At 43.0% G+C, this 20829-nt stretch overlaps 1 protein-coding gene across 1 annotated transcript; it reads right to left on the bottom strand.

Moving 5' to 3' along the window:
• Nucleotides 1-3600: 3600 nt before the first annotated feature.
• Nucleotides 3601-20319, bottom strand: LOC135522242 (semaphorin-7A-like). The gene is made up of 14 exons (XM_064948322.1): nt 20207-20319; nt 17733-17872; nt 13964-14026; nt 13399-13494; nt 13065-13170; nt 12377-12484; nt 11688-11827; nt 11153-11337; nt 10504-10612; nt 10059-10260; nt 9262-9377; nt 8942-9114; nt 8645-8700; nt 3601-7834 (listed from the first exon to the last, which is right to left on the bottom strand). The coding sequence occupies exons 1-14, from the start codon at nt 20286-20288 to the stop codon at nt 7488-7490; spliced, it is 1923 nt and encodes a 640-aa protein (XP_064804394.1). The 5' UTR covers nt 20289-20319; the 3' UTR covers nt 3601-7487.
• Nucleotides 20320-20829: the final 510 nt, after the last annotated feature.

Here is a 20829-nt window from a genome sequence, read left to right as displayed (position 1 = left end):
CTGATAGTTATTCCTACAAATTAGTGAAAAAAAATCAATTATGTCATTAATATTGATTCAGTAAAATGCATTACATGAATATAACCCCATTACAAAATAATAACCCAATATAATGACCAAAATAAAGCATAGGCCAATCATGAAATGGTTCAATATAAGTATTTACCAATCTTATTGTCCCAGGAACTCAGGAAAGGTCTTCCTCCTTTAAAATCTGCTTAGATTAACACTAGACCTTGCAGAGTGATTAAATCAATATCAGCCAACTGTAACAGAGTGATTGATTAATGTCCCACGGACCAATGTCAGACCGGATGGTAACTCATAAATATGAAGCAATGAGTGGCTGATGAGAAGGGAAGGATTTTTTTACTGGAAAGTAGGAGGAGCTTCCTTCTAAAGCTGGTCTCTATTTACTTAAAGTTATTGCTTACCACCCGGTCAGAGCAGTCAACCCTGAGCTATGTGCCTCTAACCTACATGTTTAGAGTATTAATAGGCTACATGAACTCTGTTCGTTAGCCTGGTTAGCCATCAACTCACTGGTTGTGTGCTTCTGAATGTCTAATATTGGGATCAGATGACTTGCCTACCCAAAAATGTGTAATTTACACTAAAAATACAAAAGTTCACTTTTGATTATTATCTACAAATCAGTGACATACAGTAGCAGTCAAAGGTCTGGACACACCTACTCATTCCAGGGTTTTTCTTTATTTTGTACTATTTTCTACAATGTAGAATAACAGTGAATACATCAACACTATGAAATAACACATATGGAATCATGTAGTTACCAAAAAAGTGTTAAAACAAATCAAAATATATTTCATATTTGATATTCTTCAAAGTAGCGACCATTTGTCTTGATGACAGCTTTGCACATTGCTCCCAGGTAATGACTTGCCCCAAACTATTCTGTCATGGTACTGTCCGTTGTCTGATTGTCTGACACGCATAATGTTAAGTTATGACTTTGACTTGAGCTATAGTTTTTACAATTATATTTAATATTTTTTTCATGCAGGTTAGTCTCATTGACAGAATCTGTTTTTCAAGAGAACTGGTCAAAGGTCTTCAATATAATGTTGTACCCTGACACATTAACATTAAATACATGTGTGATAAAATGTCTCAATTGCACAGACTGCACGAAACAATGGCCCTCACATGAGTCCTTCAGTTAGTTAGCGCAATATTAATGGAGTCAAACGCACCCTCATCTACCTGGCAGATCACTGTTCCTGGACTTGAGGGAAACATTTGACAGAGCAAAGCTCGTGATGGTGACTCCTTCTATAATTGCAGTGTGGTTCTATAATTGTGTTTTACAGCCTGTCTAGACATGCTTACTTGAACTTGTTTGATTTCCCAGTCACTTAAACAGTTCAAATTTGCATATCTAGATTTTTTTCCCTTGATGCCCAAATGTTTGGTATTTGTGCAAACATCCCTTACCGCAAAAATAGTTACTGCTAAAATATTTGAGGTAATGTGAATCTCATTAATATCATACTGTTAAAATGATCAACATTTTACATTAAGTAGTCAGACAAACTCTCAGAACTCACCTTAAGATGAAATATTAGTGAACCAATTCAGCGCTTCAGTTACCAGTTTTCAACAACACATTAACATGTGTTGTCAGTGACTGATCGTGAAGGAAGAAGACCAGCCCTTTAAGTGTTATTTTCCATATTGCTCCTTATGTAAGCGCTCAGGAATGTGGAATGAGGGGGATAAAGCCATTCCCTTTCCTGCAGGCAGTGCTTGACTTGTTCAGGAGCCTACTGGAGCTGAGTACCGGCACCTCAAATGTTCTACCGCACCTCATAGAATATCAGCTCAAAGGTATTGCAGAGCTCCTGCACCTAAATATAACAGGTACCTGCACCCAAAATGAGTACCGGCACCTATTTCAGTCCAAGTCAAGCATTACTGCCAGGGTTTGCAACCTTTAATTGCATACGATGTCTTTTGAGGTGACTGTGGGGAAAATAAGATGTGGGGCCATCTTGTGCAATAGTACATTGAAATAGTTTTGTCTCTGTTATTATTCCACCCTGGGTATTCTGACACATTGGAGAAAATGCTAAGTCAGATCCTTCAAAGATCATAGTTAAAACCTCTCTGGCAATTATATTGATTTAGTGAAACGTGTCATTAGATACTTACTTGTATTATGGTTGTCTTTGCACCGAGGAAAGCTTGAACCTTATAAAATGGATGATTAATATACTGTTATGTTTGTATGTAGCAGGTGTTTTGATTTTGTTTCGTGTGGCTATCTCTGGCAGTCGATAAGTAAGCCTGTCTGTTATTGAATAAGATTAGTTGTTTCTCTTCTTCATTCCGAATAGGAAACTAACTTCATGGGAAATGGATAGAAACGATCTTAATGGAAAAGAGAGGGGGATGGGGGTTTGTCGTGGGTTGTATTTTGGGAGAAATAAACATGTTCTTCATTATGGTTGCCTCCGTTTGTTGGTGGGTGTTAAAAAGTGAATGATAGCCCATAACAAATGCAAGCTGTCTTGTAAGATCTTGTTATTAATCACAAGTGATCCATCACCATGTTTGGGGGAAAAAGTAGAAAGTGATGGATAGAAAATGAGCTTACAGTGAGTTGGCAAAAATAGTATGTCCTAGAATAGGCATTCACCAGTATAAATATGGTTCATCACCAGTATAAATAGGGTTCATCACCAGTATAAATATGGTTCATCACCAGTATAAATAGGGTTCATCACCAGTATAAATAGGGTTCATCACCAGTATAAATATGGTTCATCACCAGTATAAATAGGGTTCATCACCAGTATAAATATGGTTCATCACCAGTATAAATAGGGTTCATCACCAGTATAAATATGGTTAATCACCAGTATAAATATGGTTCATCACCAGTATAAATAGGGTTCATCACCAGTATAAATAGGGTTCATCACCAGTATAAATAGGGTTCATCACCAGTATAAATAGGGTTCATCACCAGTATAAATAGGGTTCATCACCAGTATAAATATGGTTCATCACCAGTATAAATATGGTTCATCACCAGTATAAATAGGGTTCATCACCAGTATAAATAGGGTTCATCACCAGTATAAATATGGTTCACCTGTCTGTTTCATGGTTTAAGTGATGTTTTTATTTTATTTTACTAATATGAAGATCACATGTGGAACATTGACACGGAACTGTCATACAATTCTACACCAGTAGATGGTGCAACATTTAACATAATTTACTCAATGTAGAATTCAACCATTTTGTGGTTCTCAAGCATCAATTTAACACCATCTGCTACAATTTAAAGTAACCCAAATTACCACTGTGCCGCAAACCGTGCCATGCTCATGTTTTATACCATTAAGTATGAATCACTCTCTCCCTCTCCTCGTTTGATGTGCTTGTCCACATCCCTTCCTCTGCCCCTCTCTCTCTCTCTCTCTCTCTCTCTCTCTCTCTCTCTCCTCTCTCTCTCTCTCTCTCTCTCTCCTCTTCACAGACACACATGCAAATACATTTTTCTTCCGGTTTGTGAAAAAATGCATAATTGGGCTACCCTGAATAAATAAAAGTCCATAAAAAAGGAAATACTGTAGTTGATTACTTTATTGATTTTCACTGTACATGTTCAGTAAAGGGAAACATATGGAGTTACAGATGTGTTACATGGACATGTATTAACACCTCATATAGACAGACATCTGTCCTTAAGAAAAATAATGGTTATGGTAATAAAACGTACCAAGACACAGAATCAACACTGTCCAAAGCGCCAGAGAAAGGATTTAAAGACAATAGATTCACTTCACTCTATTTCTCCGCTGGCATTATTTATCGGAAGGGTAAATTGAACAAAAACAAACCGGGTTTAAATCTTTCTAGGATAATGATAATCGCCCGCATGCGATATAGCCACTGTTTATGTCCACGTCATAGCAGGGACTCCTGGCTACGAAGATGGTCATTAAATAAAGTGCTCCAGAGAAACAAAACTCCCATATCAATTTTGAAATACATGAAAGGCCAAATACAATCAACTCTGCACAGACATGATTCATTGACCGTTTTTAACAATACCCAGTGACTCTAGGCCATCTGTCTTGGTAAAAGAGCTTGTATTTCTCTGCAGTGAGCGATACAGGTTCAGTTGCCTAATTAGTGTTGGCTAGCGTATGAGAGGCTTCTGTTCACTGTTTTCAGAGACACACCAGCTTCAGTAAAGAGAATGAGATTGAAGTGAGTGATTGGTAAACAAGAGGTGTGTGTGTGCGCGCACCGATATGCCTGTGTGTATTTGTAACATATATAAGAATATGTGTGAGTTTGAGAAAGAGATTTGAGAAACCAATTACTCAAAGTGCTAAGTGAGTGAGAAGCGGCAGGCTGCGGATGAGGTGGCACAACACAGCTTATTTTTGGCACAGTCAATATCCCGCATCAGTGCAATGCAGCAGGCAGATCCTCCTGAGACCTCGAGACAACAAACGTACAGCCACCCCCAGAGAGAAAGATGGAACCTGCAGAACTATGGCTAAAACTGTTCTAAGAACAGCATTATGTAGCCTGTTTTCTACCAATATTTTCAGGCGACAGTGATTTTTTGCCATTTCAAAATTTGCCACAAAGCTCAGTGGCACAGTTCAAAACACAGTAGTGGTTGTAAGATGGTGCTTCAGTACTGAGATACTACAATCAATAAATGGGAACAATAGACTTGCATTTTGTTGCAACTACATTCATATTACTATTTTACATTCAACATTTGCTCTGAGTAAACCACTACCCCCCAGCAAACATTCTCTGCCTCCAACATACTATTATTATTTGAGGTCAGGTGCTAAATTAAAAAACATCTATTGCTTAAAGAGGAATTTTGTTCCATATCTTCCAAATATGTAAATCATTAATTTCAGTCTTTCTCCCCAGAGTATGGTGGCTGCTCAAAGTGTTCTACTTCACAAAAGGAGCCTATCAAATTATGTAAAGCGCTTGTCAAAGCATACAGATACAAGTATGAAAATAACCCCTTTGAGAATTATGCATTGGATTTTCCCATTGAGAATAGGTTAGTTAAAGCAGTCAAAGAGTTACATCATTGTATAACCACAGTATTACGGAAACCCAGAGAGGACATATGATTTTTTTAAAGTTCCCTCGTTATGTTGAGATCAAGACATATTAATTTCATAACAAAAGTTGTTTTGTCGAGATCACGAGATAATCAAAAGTACCACGCATCATCCATTCATTTCTTCAGATGCACGATAACCACTTCATCAAGGAGCCCTGTGGCTGTGTTGATCGCAGAGTGAGGCATTTAAGCCCTGAACAATGCCTGACACATTTACAGTGGGTGAGCTGCATTCCTGACAGGCTGATCAGATTACATTTCAGCCTCAGAAGCTGATAAATCAGGATGCTGCCTTGTAGGCTGTTTCATAGGTAAGGCTCCTTGCAGGCAGATTAGCCGTCAGCGCTGTAAAGACTGATGCATACAATCCAAAGTGGGTGAGCTCTATTTCTGGCAAGTTGATCAGATTCAATAGAAGCCTCCGAGGCTGATAAATCAGGGTGCTGCCTTGTAGGCTGTTTCATAGGTAAGGCTCCTTGCAGACACCCTACTCGGCAGCATCCTGACTTATCAGCCTCTGAGGCTGCTACTGAATCAAATCAGCCTGCCAGGAAACGAGCGCACTCAGTCTTGATCATATACATAATGCACTGACTGCTAATCTGCCTGCAAGAAGCGGTACCTATGAAACACCCTACAAGGTGGAATCTGAGACTGTTATTGAATCTGAGCTCTGAGGAAGAAATATAATCTTATCAGTCAGGAATTGAGCTCACACATGCTGTAAATTGTAATATTATCCATAAAACATGAAGAGCCCCTTACAATTATACACATCAGTTATGCAAGCTAACAACCAGCATATATAACAAGCTAGCTAGCTAATAAGACTACCTAGCTAACACACTCACAAGACTAGCTGCATTGTTATACCACCTGGGAAACAAGCCACTCTTAGCTCAAGGTAAGGGACATTTAGCTTGCTAACATTCTAATTTATAAACTGTCAATGAGCAACATGTTAACATGAAATGTACCATCCCTTAGTGTAGCAATCAATAAAAATATATGTGCTGATCCATCATGGGCTCTACCGCCTCAGCCATAATGTCAATCTATCATCAATGCGTCTACTCCTATTTCTAGAGTTAATCTCGTGATGTCGACAAAACAACTTTTGTTATGTCGTGTTCACGAGATAAATAAGTTATCTCGCCATGACAAGGATTTTGTTATTGTCCTCTCGGGACTTCCGCACAGTATAAAACCTTGAACCATCAAGAATAACTTTCATATACATAGGCAGCAATGGTGGAAATCAGCATTTGCGGAGCAATAAAATACTTAACACACAGTACTCATATAATCACAAGCCTTTTCTCATATAGCAAACTACAAAATGCCACTAACTCTACATGTCATCTACTCAATTCTGATTTGGCCTCATCTGCCACTGAATGATGTTTACTGTACTTAGGTTCATTGAAAATTAAGTAGCATAATATGAATGTCTGATACTATCCAATAAAATGATGCAAAAACTGCCTTTACTGCAGAGGACTTGCCGAGACACAGTGATGTTCGAGGATGAGCTCATGTTCTTCTACCTACTTCCTGTCAAAAATATGACTTCTTGTCAAAATGATGACACTTCCTCCCAGCATCAAAGTAAGGCTTGGCCACCTCATTCACAGTTTCAAGTCAACATAATTGATCAGTTTTGCTTCCACTGCAAATTGTGCTTAGGAGGTATGTCCCAGAATTGTTAAGGCTTTTTTTCTACACAATACCAGACATTTTCTAAATACTATCCTATACTTATGACATTCAACAGGATGTTTGGATGTTAGAGCAGTATTCAAGCTTCAAATATTCACAAAGTAGGACAATCAAGTTTAAAAATAAGTTGAGAAATTGGCCTGATATTGTATTTAACGCAACTCATGAGATGTCATCTCTTGGGTGGAACAGGCAAGGTTCGCAAAGCACATCTTGTGGTTTGAATCTGTATTTAAAATTCAGACTAAGACATGATATTATAGTTTGTCTTTCCATAAAACCCATATTGATGTTAATGTATTAATTACGTTTAAATGTTGTGTATTTTCAGTTTGTTTTATGTATTTTCTTTGTTTAAACAGTACAGTATTGGTTAGTATGGTAAGCCCATATATCATTTAAAAATAAGTGGCTTTGTATATTTTCAGGCATTTCCTGAACAATGTAAATGAAATTAAAAAAACACTTTTTCTGAAAACAGTCTCTGTGGGCAACACTGATCGCATTACCCGACCATTAATAGCAATGCTCTGCGAACCGAACCTGGGTATGGTGGCCCCTCCTCTCCTGTCTGTCAGAGAGAGGGCCTTAGAGGCTAAGGGGTTAGCTTTAGCATTTGCAATGGTTACAGGAGCCAGAGGGTGGCTGCAGCAAGCAGGAGGCAGGGCCCCAGGGTGGAGGCCAAGGAGGCAGGCAGAGGCCCACTGTTGATCACCAGCCTGTAGGAGACCACCTCCACCTTGTAGCCATTCTCTGTGGCCATGCAGCGGAACACCCCCTGCTTAAGGGGCAGGTCAGGGGTGGGTTCCAGCACACAGGAGTCTCCAATGATGAAGCAGGGGTAGTGCTGGATACAGTTGTCCTTCTCCCAGCGGTAGGTGGCGTGAAAGGAGCGCACAGGGCAGGGGAGGTTAACGGGGCCGTCCGAGTCAATCACCACCTGTTTGGGGTTTGTCCTATGGGTCTTCGGAGCTGTGGGGGTTCAGATGGCACAGCCTGGTTAACATTGTTCTCACCCAAATGAAATACTTACTTATGGGCTCCCTAGACTAGAGAATATGCTATGGTTTCATACCTATGGATTGTTTACGTATCTACGGTAACAACCATAGGTGAGTTCAAAATGGGAATGGAAGGACAGGATTGGCAGGACTGCTGCATTATGTGAGAAATGTGTGGGTAAGAGGTCACACTAATATTTGTGAAAAATATACAGGTTATTGTAAATTATAACTTGGCTCTCAGTTAGTAGGACAATTGTGACTCAAACCCCGGTAAACCTTGAACCAGACTAACGTGTACAAACTGATACAGAGATGCATCTATTTTATTCTGTGGTCTGATACTTTCTCTTTCTGGAAAATATCAGCTAAAATAACAGATTCAAATATAATATCTTTATATACGATATTGCATCACCTTTCATCCTCCACTCCCTAAGTTTAAAAAACACTGTTCTAGGAGTGGAAGAAAGGGAAACAGTCAACGGATATGCATGACAGCTGCACTGAGACTGCGACCAACAGAAGTAATGGAAAAAAGAGACTGCTAACAAAGACAGTACATATCCCATCATTTGTTTGGATTATTAGAGGTTATTAATAATATGGCTGAAGCTATTGGGCTTTGAAGTGAGGGCAAACTTTGATATTAAACCACCCAATGGGTTTGAGCATCCGCTCAATTATATGATATCATCTTCTGAGTTAGGCTCTGGGGAAAAAAATGCCTTATTTCAGTGAATGACGATACAGAGAGTCAGAGAGGCGGAGTGGCACTCACCAGCAGCTTCACCACAGATAGAGGCATTGGAATGGTCCAGACTCTGAGTGAGTGCCCTGTGGTATGAAACAAATTATTGAAGGAACATCAAATTAGCATGTACCATTTTGAACAATCAACCATTTTATGTGAATGAAACAATTATCATAAAACCTAGAATAGTAGTTGGAACCCTGACACTCCTCTGCAAGAAATTATATGTTATGGCTGGTATTGATTGTTATTTTTTTGGTACACTGCATGTTTTCCATAGGTATCTAAACTGTATTCCAGGAGTGACATCATCACATCTCATACCCAGTGCTGATGTTGTATCCAGCTGGGATGGGTGTGCACCTCCTCCTGGCTGCGTCCCAACCACAATAGGGATCCCGAGACAGAATGCACTCCCGGCAACTGTCTCCATAGCGACCGCAGTCAGCCAATGGTATGCGCTGGACCTCCATTGCCGTGCCCACATAAAGGTGGCCCTGGGGGAGAAGGCAGGGAGACACACAGTGGTTATCACTAGAAGTGCATTGTTTAAATGGATTGGACTGCAGCTACGTCATAAACAAATTCTTCTACGGATATTAGTGTGAGCTGCTAAGGAGTGTTCGGTGATGGTCTCACAGTACCTTCTTAGAGTCGATGGCCATGCTTAGAACAGGACCCTCATTGTGGAAGAGGGAGTACTGGGATATGATAAAGGCCTCCTCGATAGTGTGCAGAACCTTGAGCACTTTCCCCTGTTCTATCACCAGAAAGAGAGAGAACATTATCAGAGGAGAGAGAGACACCATGGTCGAGACCTGTTCCTTTTTATGTATCCCGGAAACTCAGTGACTATTTTTGATTGAATATGGCCCCAGGTTTATAATAGCACATGCTGCCTTTTTCCTCTACTGGTCAATTCATCAGTGGGTGACTTACGGAGAGGAGCCGGTCTGTCCTCTCTTATCTCCTCCCCACATTGAGAGGCTATTACTTCCCACAGAAGACTAACTGCTCTAGTTTGTTATTAGGCCACCTCAGAGACCCATGGCTCTGTTCACAGCTCTATCACTACTTTCCCTGTGGTAGCGACTGACTTCTTTATCAGAGCACATCGATTAGGCTGTAGCTACTTTTTATTTTATTTTAAATTCAGTCAATTTATCTGGGATTCATGCCAAAAATGCACTCTTATAATAAGCCCCAACTCATGCCTGCATTGAGCAAACAACTTGTTTATTTACTTTTCAAGGAGACTACGTCTTCTAAAAGATAACTTTTAAATAGGTTACACCAAACACCTGTACATGGGAAACAGCTTGACGGCAAAAACACACACACACACGCGCGCACGCACACACGCACGCACACACACACGCACACGCACACACACACACACACACACACACACACACACACACACACACACACACACACACACCTGTTCCCAGGTACAGCACACTATAGTGCTCGTCGTTTACTGCTAGTACAATGGCAGCGACAGTGTGTGTGAAGTGATCGTCGGTGGGCAGGTTCAGCGGAGCACCCCCGACCGGACGAATCACGTCCTCAATCTCCGGGTGGTCCCTGATCACCACTAGGGTCTTAGGGTTGTGGGCTGCCGTGGAGTTCTTGAAGGCACACTGGGACAGGAAGTGATGTAATGAAAGTGATGTAATCAGGAAGGGAGACACACTTAGGCTGTGGCTTTGCCTTGAACAATAATTTCACAACCAGCGTCTGTCATCTGCAACTGTTCCAAAATAGAAACACAAATTGACGGACTCACATGCTTATGCAATTGGCCTTTGTAAAATGACTTTGATTGGCATTACAAAACGTTAATTAAAAGAAAGTTAATTTAACTGATTCAGTGGGTGTCTTACTGTGCCAGGGCGATGTCCAATCAGAGGACTGCTGTAGCCCTTCAGTTTGGATGTGGCGAAGGCCTGGTCAATGTCCTCGATGGAGTAAGCACATATCACTGTTGTGTCCCTGGTCAACCAAACAATACAACACTTAAAAGCCTTCCTTCCTTCTACTTACTTTATTCAAACTTAATGTGAATCGGAATGTTGTTAGCAATTCAATCACAGACTGATTACTATGACTGATTATTATGACTCTCTAAAAGGACGTAAAAGATTTAAGGCCGCTCAAATATGCTAATAAAAGCACTCAAGCTCAAAAATAATTGGCCGCCTCCACAGAGCATAGCCCACTTCTGATTCAGAGGGGTTGGGTTAAATGCGGAAGACACATTTCAGTTGAAGGCATTCAGTTGTACAACTGACTCGGTATCCCCCTATCCGTTTCCCTTTCAAATACAATCAAATATTTTCCTCACTGAAACTTTTCATTGCTGTCCATGTCTATCCAGCTCCTGTGCACCATTTGGATGTGCTGTGCATAATTCCTCCTTTCCTCTGATTATGTTGTTTGTGCAGCTCATTCCTCTCCTGCATTTTAAGCATGATACAGTCTTAAGCGGCCATATGGCTTGGAGGGTGTTGAAGGTGTAAGGTGTCCACTCACCAGGCGTTGGCAAACAGGCCGTACATGACCCCAGTCCTCTTCTCGTGGGCCACGTCAGACAGCACAAAGGCCTGTCTGATGTTGTTGTACTGCTGGGGGGTGCTACCCGCACCACACATCACCCTGGCCTTCAGGAAGGTAGTCCACGAGTCCGCCAGCAGGTTCTTTATGCCCCCCTCGTCCACCTGGAGACGGACACACATTATACAACAGTACACCATAACATTAAAGCTGGAACACTTAGAGGTGAAACTGCCAGGTTCGTTTGCAATATTACAACAACAAAGATGTTACTTCAAACAACAAACCCAGTTTTGTCCCCCCTCTGACATCATTGCACGGACGAACATCAGAGTATGTGCTACGTTTTCTTTTTACCATGAGGCTGGATGCTCATCTCTTCTGTTTAAAAAAAACTCAACAATAACAAATGTGCATGGGGTGACCAGTGGTGCTGTTTCTCCTTTCGCGGAGCTCAGCTTTAATACACAATAACGTTGCAATGCAGCTGATATAGTGATGTTGTTGTGGTTACCATGCAGATTCGGCCGATGCGCGACCTGTAGGGCTCCTCGTCCACCATGGCCGTCTTGTTGATCTCACTGAAGAAGAAGTAGATCTCCTCCTTGTGTTTCTGAGAGGCTGGCATTACTGCTGCTCCACCAAACTGGGGACCTGCAGCAGGAGAGAGAAAGGACTTCCACCAGTGCTTGAAGTGGACTGAAATAATACCCTTTATATTTGATAGCTGGTACTCATCACTATTTAACAGGCACTATGTTATAAGCGCTAATACTCAATCAGGTAGTAAAACATTTGAGGCCAGTGGGCACCAGGCCAACTCAGTCACTGGTTGTAACTATCTGGGCCCATTTCAAACGAATGCATTTCATTCTAGCAGGGCCATCTAGTGTGTACGGAGATAAAGGTGTATTTAAAAAATACATTGTGATAAAAGTGTTTGCTTGGAAGTTTCATAGGCTAATAAAGACTTCCAGTACATAATACAGGGAGTTAAAAACATTGTATGACTATCACAACTGTGAACTTAACTTATGATCTTTAAAATGGAAGAATTCATAGGGATTACATTTCTGCATGCAGCATGTTACAGTTACAAGATATTAGATCATGTAGACTTGCTATTTCCATGCTCATCCATTCCAGTGCCTCATGCAGCTCTCCTACACCATTATAGTCCCATGTTGCTCTCATCCCACTCACTCCGCAGCCACTTGGTCTCAGTCTTCAGGAGCTTCTGAGTGCCGTAGGTCCGGCGGATAGAGCCAGGGTGACGCCCCACTGCTGACAGAGCAGAGTATAGATTCCCATCTGAGAGCGAGAGAGGGGGGGGGTAAAGATAAAGAGAGAGATAAAGAGGAGAGAGGGAGAGAGAGAGAAACAGAAGTTAGAGGGAGAGATTAAAAATAAGTCAACAGAAGACAGCTGACTGCGCCAACACCCTCCCATAACCGTATTACAATTACCCCACTTAGGGCACTGTCTCCATAGGAATAAGGGAGGTAATTTGGATCATGACATTAATGGTTCAATGAGAACTGAACGTTATCAGAATGCTGCCCCACTCTAGCAAATGGCTCATTGGTTCATCACTCCAGTCCAACCTGGTCTGCGCTATCACAGAACCTGCTATACAAAGTAACCTTGCCATGATTCCGATAATACTGTGAGATACAGCTTCGCTACATGTCGTGAACCATCTGTAGTACTATAGTACCATTTTAAACAGATCTCCTATCCCATACCAAAGCCAATGTTGAGGATCTGATTGGTCTGTATAATTATGAACACAATGGCTGGATGGAGGGGTGAGGGATGGGTTTGGTATTGTGCCAATAGCAGAGTTTCTATGGATGTTTGGCTGGAGTGTCTGTCTGTCCTCTCATCGTACCTGCGGACAGACTGACGGACCTCTGGGAGGGGTAGGGAGGGGAGATGTCAGAGGCTGGTGCCATCTGTCCATTGGTGGGGGCATCAGTCAGCACAGTGTCATTTACCTATGGAGAGGAAATTACATCACAACCTCACAAGCCATATCCTGAATGCTCTTACCTCCTTGTATACAGTACAAATAGAGATATAAGTTAAAGTTTTTTATTGAACACTATTACCAACTTTTATAAAAGTGATACAGGAGATAAGTAAGATGAAAGTGTGACCGTTGTGAGAACCCTAAACACATGTTGAAGACAATAGCTATTCTATTCATCATCATGTCATCTTACCAGCAGCCAGCATTTGGGGGTTCCTGCATTTGTCCCGCATACCACAAAAGTGTCATTGACTTTCTGAATGACTGTTATGAAATTGTCACACTCCAACTGTAGCAGAGAGAGAGAGAGAGAGAGAGAGAGAGAGAGAGAGAGAGAGAGAGAGAGAGAGAGAAAGAGAGGGAGAGAGAGAGGGAGAGAGAGAGAGAATATTGGAACTGATCCATTTTCCCTAATTTGGCAGATAGCGCAACAATTACCTCTGCAGTACTGAGGGAATGCATTGTCTGCATAACTTCATATGCATTGCATCACTTATTCATTAAGTACAGTGGCAGGACTTTTATCTCAAGAGAAACTTCCAGATGGAATTTGTGTCTGAATACCAAATACAGCATTGTGCCGTTCCCCTGTGTCCCAACCTTTAACCTTTGGGACAGTTTCTACTGGTGTCGATATCATGTTGATATTATGTCTCTGTTTAATTAATATTCTCAGTAGCAACAAACTTTCCTCACTGTAATGATGGTGATAATGATGATGAAGATTGATGATGAGGATGATGGTCGTGACCACCTACCTTTGGTGGGTCTGATTTGGCGATGCAAGCTGCCTTTGCGTTTTCATCGGTTACCACAGGGATCTGTAATAATATAAGATACATTCCAGTATGTCATACAATTTATCCATAACTCGTATGCAAATTAGGCCTTTTCAAATACTCAATTAACTGCAATCAAATTCAGTGCTGATTGAGAATGACAAAAGTCTGCTCTTGTACCATAAACGAACAAAGGGAGGATTACTTTACTGTCTCTAATATTTGATCAACTAAGCGTAACTATAGGGCACAGACAATCAGAAGTCACAACACAAATGATAGGCTACCTTCTGCTCATGTTTGTTGAGTCAACGTTGACATTATTAGCTCAGTGTATTATCTTTATTGTATTGTGGTATCCCAGGAGGTCTACCCCGAGGGGTGGTAATGGAGGGGAGGTACATGATGCGACGCTGGCTCCCTCTGCTGGGAGTATGCGAGCTGGGCACACCGACACAGATAGCTCCAAGTGGAGGTAATTAGTGGAAAGTACCAACCAGCCGTGGAGGCCAAATAAAAGGACCACTGTGGCACACCATGAGGGAGAGACCGACACCGAGCAAAAGCAGAGAAGAAGGACTGAGCCAAACCTAAGTGAATTTTCTTTGATATGTTTATTTTCTGTCTTAGTAAAGTTGTTTTTGCGGACATAAACCTCCCTGTCTCTGTGTCAATCTCTGCACGCTCAACCCAACACCCCACGGTTTACCACATACGGTGGAGAATGTAGGCAACTCAGTAGCTTTAGGTGCAGTGGGGTCAAGTGTACAGAGATTACCATGGAGGAGCTGGTGGCTCAGTTCATCCTCAGCCAGCAGAAGCAACAGGCTCTCCAGGAGCAAGCACTGGAGGAGCAGCACCAACAGAACCGCAGACTGGTAGTGGAGGTAGTCCAGTTGAAGGTTGGGAGGGCTCAGGAGTCTGGCCCAAATCAGTTCCTGGTTCAGTTAAGGGAGGAAAATGACGTGGAGTCGTATTTGTGCACCTTCGAGAAGACAGCACAGAGGGAAGGATGGCCCAAGCCCAAATGGGCCAGCCTGTTGGCACCCTACCTCTCTGGGAAGGCCCAGAAGGCCTACTTTGATTTGAACACTGACCAGGCCGCGAATTATGAGGGACTCAAATGGGAGATCCTGAGCCATTATGGGTTCAGCCTCGCCCGCCGTGCACAACTGGTCCACGACTGGACCTTTGACCCCACCCTTTCCCCCCGTGCTCAGATGAGCGACCTGGTGCACCTGACCAAGGGCTGGCTACTGATGAAGTACCGTCCCCCCTGATGCTCGACAAGCTCGTCCTGGATCAATACCTTCGGGTCCTGCCATACGAGATGAAGAAGACGGTGAGCATGCAGAACCCCCAGAGCCTGGAGGAATTGCTGACCACTGTGGAAATTCACCAGAACACCCAGGACCTTCTAGGGGCCCGAGCAGAGAGAGGGGGACGAACAACATAAAGAGAGGCGAGGGGCTGAAGGGGGCCCGGATTGAACCAGCCAAGGCTGTGAAGAAGGAGGATGACCCAAACTGACAACGTCGGCGGCTGCTGGACCCAGATCAGAGACGCTATTATGAGTGCGGTGAGCCGGGGCACCTCGCGTGGAGCTGTCACAGCCGGGAGGAGGCCATGCCCACCGCATCCCCCAGCTCTGGGGTAACCCGGATGGCGAGTTAGGTCACCTGCTGTTTGGCGCACACAAAGACAGCTTTATGGAGGTGAAGGCCCTAGACGGACCTCCCGACTCGGGAATCCTCACAGGTCAGTTTGGGCCGGCCCAGTTAGAAGACCCCAATCTCCAGAACACTAGGGGCCAGGTGATTGCGGTGGATGGCGTACTATTACCTGGGGTAAGTGATTGGCATTACCCCCACTTCGCAATCAAGCATAATTTATTGTATCAGGCAGTAAACCATAATGGGGAGACAAAACATTTGTTACTCATATCCAGCCAGTATGTTAGGACTGTGTTGCAGCTTGCCCACACCCACCTGCTTGGGGCACACCTGGGATGGAGAAAAGAACCGGTTCCACTGGCCCGGAGTCAAGCGTGCCATGGAGGACTACTACCTTAGTTGCCCGGAGTGCCAGATCACAGCTCCAAGGGTACAGTATAGAAACCCTTTGGTTCCCGTGCCCATCATAGGAGTGCCATTCGAGTGGGTGGCAATAGATCTGGTGGGTCTGTTGGTGAAGACCGCGAGGGGACACCAATACATCCTGCTAATCGTGGATTACGCCACCCGGTATCCTGAGGCAATCCCGCTATGCACGGCGGCAGCAAAAGGTATCGCATGGGAGCTCTTCCATTTATTTAGCCGGGTGGGTATTCCGCGGGAAATCCTGACCGACCAGGGCACCCCGTTCATGTCTCGTGTGACGAAAGATGTCTGCAATCTGTTACGAATAAAACAGGTGAGGATCAGTGTGTACCATCCACAAATGGACGGGTTTCAATAAGACCCTAAAACAGATGCTGAAGAAGGTCATCGAGAGAGACGGGAGGAACTGGGACCAGCTGCTGCCCCACCTGATGTTTTCAGTTCGCGAGGTACCCCAAGCATCCACTGGGTTCTCCCCCTTTGAGCTCCTGTATGGCCGTCAGCCCCATGAGCTGCTGGACCTAGCCAAGGAGGTCTGGGAATAGCAGCCGACCCCCCCTTCGCAGCATAGTCGAACATGTGGAGGAGATGAGGGGGAGGATGACGGCGACTTGGCCAGTGGTGAGAGAGCACATGGCCCAGGCGCAACGTACCCAGGAGCGTGTCTCGAACCGGGGGGCCCAACCACGACAGTTGGGCAGCAGCAGCTTATCTGGATGACCTAATTGCGCACAGTGACAGTTGGGAGTCACATCTTTGCAGGTTACAGGTAGTGGTTGACGCGCTAAGGGATGCAGGTCTGACCGCGAACCCCCACAAGTGCAAGCTGGGCTACGCCGAGGTGGAGTACCTGGGCTATCAGATCGGGAGGGGAAATGTGAAACCCCAATAAAAATACATTTTAAAAATAAAATAAAAATTTTAAAAGCTGCCAGTCCCCTGAACCAAGAGGCAGGTGAAGTCATTCCTGGGGTTAGCAGGATACTACAGTAGATTTGTACCTAACTTTGACGCAATAGCTTCTCCCCTCACAAACTTAACAAAAGCATAACTACCCCAGACGGTGCAATGGACGGAGGACACAGAGGCAGTGTTCCAGGCCCTGAAGGATGCGCTATGTTTGCACCCGGTACGTGAGCTGGGCAACCCGACATGGATAGCTCCAAGTGGAGGTAATTAGGGGAAAGTGCCAACCAACCGTGGAGGCCAAATAAAAGGAGCACTGTGGCACACCGTGAGGGAGAGAACGGGGAGAGACCGACACCGAGCAAAAGCAGAGAAGAATGACCGAGCCAAACCTAAGTGAATTGTCTTTGTTTATGTTTATTTTCTGCCTTAGTAAAGTTGTTTTTGTGAACTAAAACCTCCCTGTCTCTGTGTCAATCTCTGCACACTCAACCCAACACCCCACGGTTTACCACAGTATGTTGACCTCATAAGCCGACACTATATAATCACTTCCTTCCGATTGGACAGAGATGAGATCTGCTCTATAAATGTATGCATGACTCATCTCGTGCTACGGAGGCTGTTGAACTAGGTCGACAGCTGCTGCCTCCTCTTTAAGCCAGTCTCCTGTGCCTGCATTGGGTTACTGTGTCACCACCACCGAGTATCTCTGTTCATCTCTATGGTTACCAGTAACTCACCTGCAGGTCGCGGACCCCCCTGTCAGTGAAAGTCAGCACGTAGATCACTGTCTGGCCCCCCACGTACAGCACATTTGTGCCCTCCTGGTGGTACACTGACATGTAGTTCTCCGGTTTCGAGAAGTGGTACCTGGCCGGCTCTGTGGGCCATATCAAAGTAAATTAGGAGAAGGTGTTGTCACAAAGTCGTTATATGATATACCAGTAGATCAGTGTCGTTCATTAATTGGATTTAACAAGAATGTATTAATTGAGCTCTTTGGTGTGGTCATATAACGTCTAAAATAAAATTCAAAAAGCTGCCAGTCTACCTTTTGGCCCAAGTGTTTTAGTTTTGATATGAGGCTAAAGCTGTACAGATCAGAGAGAGAGTCTGTGCTGAAATTGAATTGGTTGCCATGGTTAAGGTCAATTTACCCTCGGGACTCCTATTCCTACAGGCACAAGCAAATCTGACACTAGTGTGTCTACCAATTCAGTGACTGACGTTTTCAATGCTACAGGAAAGTAGACCACAAGTTCCTCAATTGGCCGACAAAAGAGTGGCAAATGGCGCTGTCCCAGGTGTTGACTTAGGCTTCAGTAATTTAAACCTCCATGTTGAGAGGAATGTAATGCTTCATCAATTTAATCTTTCTGTTTTGACATGTCTCTGTCGGGTACACTAAGACTGAATGTTGTTAACATGACATCCCTTTATAGGTTTGTATAATATATGTTTGATATGTCAAAAAAATACACCATGTTGTTCTGTATTTGACTGCTGATTTGCCAAGAGGAATACTGTCCTTTACACCTGTAACGACTATAGCGTCAGTGCATCTTAACTTGATAGCCCTGTTTCTATTGATTGTGAATATATTAGACCACTGTGCAAGGTGTGAGGCATGAGTTTGGAAATATAATTGTTAGTGTGCTGCGCGGAATTCTCATAAATAGTAATTGGGTTGTGTGGATGTGTGTGCGCGTGCGCGTGTTTGCGCGCGCTTGTGTTCGCGTGTGTTAATGAGGTCCTGGAGCTAATGCTGCTGCTCTGTCCTCAACAAGCGTCAGCTACTGCAGTACCTACCATCTACGCGTCAGCTCGTGCACCTGCATTGCAGTTTTGCAGCGCGAGCTAAGTATTCACCATAATGCTGGGTTTTAACTGTAATGTAGTGGTTTTGTAAAACGTTCACTGACATTGTGTGTTTAAGTAAACTTAATGACATTACATGCAGAGCTGCTCGGCACTCTTTTCAATTAGCACGTATCATTTAGCCTTATATTCTGTCTTGAAGACCAAATGAGGTGCAGATCAGAAGAAATATCCGGGCATTGATCACAAATAACAGCTGTCTGATTGGTAAACAACACCAGCACTGCGTTTCCATGACAACTGGCAAATGTCTACCCACTGCGCTAGGTTGAACCTCACACATGGATTATTAATGACCGAAATGCCAAAACGTGCAAAACTGCGAGCCTGTCAAAAAACGTAAAGGACCAATGCAGCCGAATTTGGTGATGGTGATTTCACCAGGCAGACTAAAATTCCATCCCACCAAACGGCCTTTTTAAACAGGTCTTACACTAAAGGGGCATTATCAATTTCACAGTATTATTCCAACCTCATATTGTGGAAATATATATAAAACACAGGCAAAATATGTTTGACTGCACTGGGCCTTTAACACACAGCCTCTGCATTGACATGCTGATGTGCGCTCTGAATTCAAGATTAGATGTCTTCGTAGGAGTGGGTCACTATTGTACAGGACATGCTACCCGAATAATCAACGCCTAAATAGCAATAATAGGCTATCTTAATTAAGCTAATTTCTTGTAAAACATAATTGGTTCTGAATAATTCCACCGTTCCCGCTGCCATAAACCTGTTCCAAACGTATGAACACTTCTGTCCCTTCCATTTAATTACAATGGAATAGGCAACTGGGCCTAAATTAGCCCACATGAAGATTAATCTAATCTAATACACAGTGCTTAATTTATTCCATTTAATCTAATACAAATTGCTTATTTTATTTCCTTTAGTTAAGAACTGGGACGCATAACATTTTGACAAATCGGCTATTCAAATTATATAATTATACCAAGTCCAACATGTTTTCTCTCTCATCACATTATTTGCGTTTCTCTGAGATCCGTTCTCATTGACACAATGCCTTTCATTCTGTCAATTTAATATAGCCTACTATCATTATTAGGCTACATTTCTATTTTGTTGGTATAGCCTGTTTTGTGGAACATTTTACATGATTGTCTGCCTTGAATCATGCATGATGCCATGCATGTATAAACGCGTGATGAGGAAAGTGATCCACTACTTTGATTTTCAAGTAGACTACAGTCTATTGTTCATTGTTAATCTAACTATTTCCACGGAGGAGAAAACAAGGTTCTCGCATATACCCTAATACACAGACAGGGCGTATCTGACCACTCTAAACGCAAATAGCTAAATTAGCACATACCTTTTACAATGAATTTCAGCCGAGGTGACTTTTCGGCAAAAACCATGGAAAAAACGGTCGCCAATATGATATAATTCATCATTCCACGTCCTCAATGTGCCCGAACCCTTTCATGCGTGAATTCCAAAACTCTCTAATAGGTTGACCACACCGCTTGCGTCGCATGCGCGAGCGTTGCAAAATAAATGTAGAAATCTATGTTATTCAATTATTGTACCCACACTGCTCAGCGCTTCAACGAGCGTCTGCGTTGCCAAGGGCTAAAATAGAACTCCTTTCTATTTCTGATGCAGCGTGCCATATCCTCATTGGTTATACCCACATGGGTGATTGAAAGAAGAACTGTGTTGCAGGTCAGTGTAGCAATACTATGAAAGTTTAGATGCCAATCTCCATTTAAATTCAAAGATGAAAAAGCCTGGAAGGAGGAGAGATGACTAGAAATTATTTGGTTGACTGTTTTATGTGTGGATTAATTGTCGGAGTAGAGGACCTTGTGCATTTCAGGTAAAATAACAACTCAATGTTTATATCCCAGGACAAATTAGCTAGCAACAGCAAGCTAGCTAAATAGGACAAATTAGCTAGCAAATGCAAGCTAGTGAGCTAAATTGCCACAAAGG

Source organism: Oncorhynchus masou, chromosome 30 (genome assembly GCF_036934945.1).
Source record: "Oncorhynchus masou masou isolate Uvic2021 chromosome 30, UVic_Omas_1.1, whole genome shotgun sequence".
Lineage (NCBI taxonomy): Eukaryota > Metazoa > Chordata > Actinopteri > Salmoniformes > Salmonidae > Oncorhynchus > Oncorhynchus masou.
Note: the sequence above shows the minus strand (reverse complement) of the source record. Positions and strands in the feature narration are given on the sequence as shown.

Bases quoted from the DNA above. Each gene is read 5' to 3' on its own strand.
- LOC135522242 (XM_064948322.1), bottom strand. From the start codon at position 20,288: ATGATGAATTATATCATATTGGCGACCGTTTTTTCCATGGTTTTTGCC. The intron at 17,873-20,206 runs GTATGTGCTAAT...TATGGCCCACAG, and splicing joins GCTGAAATTCATTGTAAAAG to AGCCGGCCAGGTACCACTTC. The intron at 12,485-13,064 runs GTACGATGAGAG...TCTCGCTCTCAG, and splicing joins GTCCGTCAGTCTGTCCGCAG to ATGGGAATCTATACTCTGCT.